Source organism: Anopheles nili, chromosome 2 (assembly GCF_943737925.1).
Source record: "Anopheles nili chromosome 2, idAnoNiliSN_F5_01, whole genome shotgun sequence".
Taxonomy (NCBI): domain Eukaryota; kingdom Metazoa; phylum Arthropoda; class Insecta; order Diptera; family Culicidae; genus Anopheles; species Anopheles nili.
In genome coordinates, this window is record NC_071291.1 from 76,457,679 (window position 1) to 76,463,246 (window position 5,568).

General features: G+C 42.2%; 2 protein-coding genes across 2 annotated transcripts; one reads left to right on the forward strand and one right to left on the reverse strand.

The window, feature by feature from the left end:
- The first annotated feature begins 896 nt into the window (after window positions 1-896).
- LOC128722105 (mitoguardin) lies at window positions 897-2,864 on the forward strand. Its single transcript, XM_053815935.1, has 3 exons — window positions 897-944; window positions 1,017-1,874; window positions 1,948-2,864. Exons 1-3 carry the CDS (start codon window positions 897-899, stop codon window positions 2,563-2,565), a joined length of 1,524 nt encoding a protein of 507 aa, XP_053671910.1. The 3' UTR covers window positions 2,566-2,864.
- Window positions 2,865-2,925: 61 nt separating this feature from the next.
- LOC128722107 (dynactin subunit 2) lies at window positions 2,926-4,917 on the reverse strand. Its single transcript, XM_053815936.1, has 5 exons — window positions 4,841-4,917; window positions 4,635-4,722; window positions 3,741-4,568; window positions 3,575-3,677; window positions 2,926-3,489 (listed from the first exon to the last, which is right to left on the reverse strand). The coding sequence occupies exons 2-5, from the start codon at window positions 4,668-4,670 to the stop codon at window positions 3,302-3,304; spliced, it is 1,155 nt and encodes a 384-aa protein (XP_053671911.1). The 5' UTR covers window positions 4,671-4,722; window positions 4,841-4,917; the 3' UTR covers window positions 2,926-3,301.
- Between the last annotated feature and the right edge of the window lie 651 nt (window positions 4,918-5,568).

The window sequence follows — 5,568 nt, forward strand, 5'->3', positions numbered from 1 at the left end:
CTACGGAAACCATTCAGCGCACAGTTTGATGGAAATGGCGGAAGGAGTGTACTGTTTTGCTTGTTTACGGCCGCTCGATGAAAAAGACTCGCAACGCGCGAACAATGCACGCAGACTTATTTGTAAGCACTTCTTCAGTCACAACAAGCATCTGTCACAACATGCTGAGTACAACCGGCACCTAGGCATCTGTCAAGAACGATAGTTTATACAGAAAAATAAATAAAATACGCATGTAAATACTGTTCTCCAAAATTCATGTCTTCTATATGGCTTTTTGTTGTAAATCGGTGCGTGTAATATTTCATATACTGATTAAAAGCAAAGACATCCTAGTGAATCGCTAGAAAATTGTTTGACAAGCAAAATTGATATGTCGCAAAAGAACCGAGGGGAAAGTGGGCGCCTCGTGACGTAAACAGCCAGACTAGTTCGTATGTTACGCACTATTTTGTTTCAAATAGGATGTGTTACGAATATAATATCGCGAATACGAAAATAATAATACGAAAGAATGTCCTTTCAAGTAAAGGGCATCAAAATTGCTAAGGTTAGAAATGTGCAGTAAGTGAGTAGTTCGCTTCATCTGAATATCAAATCAAGTAAATTGGTACATACCTAGGTATTGGATTGCATTGGTGGTAGGATCGCCTAAAAGGAAGAAAAAAGTGTTGTGTTTACTATTGTTTTGTCACTCGTTTATTTGTTTCATTGAGAATAAAATTAGCTTAGGCTGGAAGTGTTTTGTTTTTGTTACATCAACTATAATAAACCCCAAATTGCTAAGCAAACAGCCATGTGAGCATGTTCAGTGTGTAAATAGAAAACACCAATCCCAGCGATCCCTCCAACGGTTCGTCGTTGCTTGGGTAGTGATATACCACGACGGTATCAAGATGAGCGTTTCAAAGTACTTTCCCGTGCATGTCTCCACTTCGCAAAAGGTTTGGAAGCTAGCGGTACCCTCACAGGAATCATGTATTTAATATAAGATGCATTTTATTCATCTTCCATAGATTATTATACTGTCCGTGTCAGCCGGGGTTGCACTTTTGGGTGCACTCGCGGCATATCTTGGTCGGCGGAGAACACCACTGCCACAGCAACGCCGGATTCGTAAACCTTGCAACAGGAGGACGCGAAATAGCGTTCGCAGTCCGAACGACATAATGTCAGTGGCGGGCTCAAAAGTGTCCGCCAGATCATACAGTCCCAGCGGATCAGTGCACGCTATTTCAGATCGGATGTCCCTTGCTTCGGGATCTTTGGTTGGGGCTGGTGGAACGGTGGGTGCAGTAGGGACAATCGCGCTTTTAGGAAATTCTACGCCTCTCACTCCACAGCAGCTGGGTGTGATGGGGATGGAGGCTCTCGAGAACGTCGTCAGCTGCTGGGAGGACGCTTTAAGCGGACGGAACAACATGGACATCCCGGGACGCGCGAATGCCGAACAGGATGAATTTTGTCGCGAAATTCAAAACCTTCTCGAGGCTGCATACAATCTCCAGGAGCAAGGTGAGCTACTGTTCCTGGATGAACGATCCGTGCTCTACCGGGACGATGACCGAAAGGCCATCACCAGCGGAGAACACGGGTTAACGAACGGTCATCGGTCGGGATCGGATCCCAATTTCGATTCGGCAGAAAGCTTTGCTTCTGCCCTCGACCAGGTTGCCGACTTGCGCGAATTCGATGACACAGAATCGTTCATGGATCTTGAACAGTATCCGCTGTACTCGAATGCGCTTGAAGTGATGAATGAGCAGCAAATTCCGTATCGAACACTGCGAACCGACATGGTTGGCTGTGGGTCAGATGCGGAGTACCTTGCCAAGCTGCATTGTATCCGGTTAGCATTTAAGCTACTTTTCAAGGCAAGTCAACCAACGTTCTAGGTTCTCTTTGATGATTTTAATAATAACTTGCAATTACGTATTCTTTCTGCAGGATCCCAAAAACTGCCGCTGGGTGGCAGACACGGGAAGACAGATTTTAACCGATCTGCTGTGTCTTGGTGATAAAGATCCAAAAGATTTCCACGTGGCATACGAATCCATGTTGGAATATTTACAAAACGTGAGCAACTGGAACGACATAGAGATCGAACTCGAATCACGCAACGTGAAAGCGATGACATTCTATGACGTAGTACTGGATTTTATCATCTTGGATGCGTTTCGCGATCTGGAGCAACTGCCGAACAGCGTTCAAGCGGTGGTTAACAATCGGTTCTTGTCGAACCGCTTCAAAGAATCTGCTTTGACGACAGCCGTGTGGTCGGTACTAAAAGCAAAGAAACGGATGCTTAAAAATCCGAACGGATTCATGTCGCACTTTTACTGCATAACTGAACAGTTATCGCCGCTAATGGTGTGCGGTTTTTTCGGCCCGGACGAAAATCTAAAGGAGGTCTGTAAGTGTTTCAAAGATGAAACCGTTAACTTCCTGGCGGACATTTACAGCTTCCAAAAGTGTCGTTACACAACGGTGGAGGAACTCGCGGAGGACATACACGAAAACATGCGACAACGTGTTAATAATATAAACGTCAAATTCAATCATTAGACCAGCAGAACGGCTGCGGACGATGTTTCTTTTTTGATTCGTTTTACTTTACGACTTTACGTGGTGTAGAGGGTCTCCACGTGGAGGGTTATTGTTGGTTGTTTTTTGCTTGTTTGCTTTTTTTTCGATTTTCTTCGCTAGGTTTAAATCAACCAAATGGGATGTAAGGTACTTTTTTCAGGTGTAAAATATGTATAATTCTACACAAATAGCACTTTAGCAGTAGCAAACTTGAACTGTAGCGAACCAAACGTGACAAAATGCGATCAGGTAGAGGTAGTATAACAAATATAAAATAAGAAGCACCAAGATAGTTCGATTTTGCGTTCGTGTTTGAATTTTCTCTGGTTTCTACCTTATTTCGATATTCACATTGAAGGTTAAATCATCGGTTGGACTTTACAAAAAAGCGAAAGTTGACCATACAAAACTGCCTTCAAATAACCTATTTGGACTATTGAAAAGCGCACGTGTTATCGAGAAATAAAATATACTCGCCCATTTTCTACTTGATTGGAATAGGTTACCGATAGTGGCTTGTATATATTGACCAAAACATTAAATGTTAAATTGCGATTAAATTAATAAAAGTTTTTATGCTGCTTCCAAAATGATAACAGCATTGAAAAGCAGCATCGCGTGTTATAAGCAATCTACCTGTATTACATTTTAATAGCTTACTTTGCGATATAAGAGAACAAAATTGAATGCCAAGGCATACGTTGCAGAGCTATGTTCACTTGACAGTCTGCTGCAATTTAGTCATACGTTCTTCCAGCTTCTTGACTTCCTTGTTAACATTCTCCAGGTTTAATGCGAACGCTTCCTGCACGCCGGTGAGTAACGATTTGTTTGCAGCCACACCATTAAGGATAGATGCCTGTGTGGTTTCTAATTCGGCAAAGAGCTTACTAAAGTTGGTGGCTGCAGGATGAATAGATTTAACCGAGTTTTTATGTATTTGACATGGATCGAAAAATTCCGTTCATTTCGAACCTATATAGCTTACCATATTTGTGCAATGATTCTAATGTTTGCATTCGGTGTAGCATGTCGGGAAGGATCTGAACGATTGGTTCCGTACTTTTCGCAATTTCGTAAAGTTCCAGGATCTTGAAAAGTAAAGTACATCATGTAATTCTGCTTGATACTACCAGTTCCAATAGGCTCTTTACCTTTTGCTCGCGATTGGGATCCTGTCCGGTGGCATCCGATTTTTCCTGTATGCTGTTCATTTGTTGTAGTAGATTGTTCAACCTCGTTTCGACTGTATCCAGCTGAGCTGGTTGCAAAAGTGCTGCCTTGGCAGATATGTTTTGCACTGCTTCGATGAGATTACCAGTACCGGTAGAACCAGCAAGGCGGCTTATGCGTTCCGGCTTAGCGCCGACCGCAGCCTCCAACTGATGTAAACGATGCTCCAGCTGTGCAATACGAGCACTCTGCATGAGATCATTTGCGACCTGTTTCGGATCGCTACTAGAAAGGGCTCCCGTTTTCTTATACTCTTCGATTTGAGCGATTAATTTTTTTGCTTCCGTTTCGCCTCCTCCTGAAACCGCTTCATTTCCAATAACCTGTTCGAGCTTCAGGCTTTCCAAAACCTTCTTCGCGGTGCTGACGACACCAAACACTGTTTCATACGAAGCCTTCTCTTCCGCCGTTCGACCAGTATCGGCTCGAGAAGCCTCAATCTCCTCCATTAACTCGTTCATCTCGCACTTTAGCCGATGGCAGCGTTGCAGCGGAGTCTCCCGCTCACCTTCTCCAGCCAGCTCGTAATCAAGGCTACGGGCATCGTATCCCAGACGATTCTTCCGACCGATACCGTCGGAGAAGTCCACGTCACCGGTCAGGTATTTTCCCCTGAACTTACCGATCGAGTCCTTTGTTGAAATGTGCAGCCTCTCGATTGCTTCATTAATAGGTTCATCTTCATCATAATCTGAAGTTTCTGCCTCATTTACATCCGGAGTTTCGTAGACGTCTGGTTGATCGTGCGCCTAGAAAAATAATTTTGAAATACGTTCGTGCTACACATCGCCATCATCGGGAGTTTTCTAACTTACAATATAAGGTAGATATTGGAATTTAGGATCTGCCATAGTGTTCGATTTTTACTAAGCAAGAAAATTTTCTATCGTCGGCGATTGGAACCTGCAAAAATTGTTCATAAATGACGTCACTGAATACCGCTTTTGGAGTTGTGGTTTATGCGTGGCAGCAAATCCGTTTCTCAGCTGGAAAAACACTTGGTTGAACATGATAAACTTACCTAATTGGTAGCTATACTTTGACTCACAGAAGAGTGATAAAAAGCAGACAGAAATCGCACAAATTGCAGAACTTGCTACTCGATTATTACAAACAAATCGCCAATACACGCACTTACGTCAGATGTTGTCAGCTGCAAGATGACAAACGTTTGATAAATCATATCAGTCAACTATACAAATATATAATTCAAAATTGAGTAAAAACAATGAAATAGAATGCTAGAAATAAACAAATATAATTCATACAGTGGAATTAATGTATTGAGTTCCTTGATTATGTCCTCTACTCTTAACATGGTTTCGTCAGCCATCACCATAACTTCAACCTCAATTATAATTCATTTTGTGAGTTGAGACGCATTTATTGTCCAAGTAATTTTGCATATGCAAAACATCTGCAAATCTTTATTCTAGCATTGCCTGCATAAACAATCCATTGAAATTTTGAATACGATACACGTACTCTATATATATTTTAAACAACAAATCGCTGTGACTACCCTGGACATCAACTGTCAAGCGTGCCAAAACAAATCGAAAATGACGCGATCTCAGGTGTAATTGTGTTTCGTTTTAAACGATTTTTCCGTGTTTTCAATCAATTTTGCTTCGTTTGTGTTTGCTCTGCGTACTCGTTTTGTTGAATAACGTCAAAAACGATAGTGTTGCTTATGTGCTAAAGTTATTTGTTGAAGAAATGTGTCCTGTACAATAGAGCGGCTTGGAA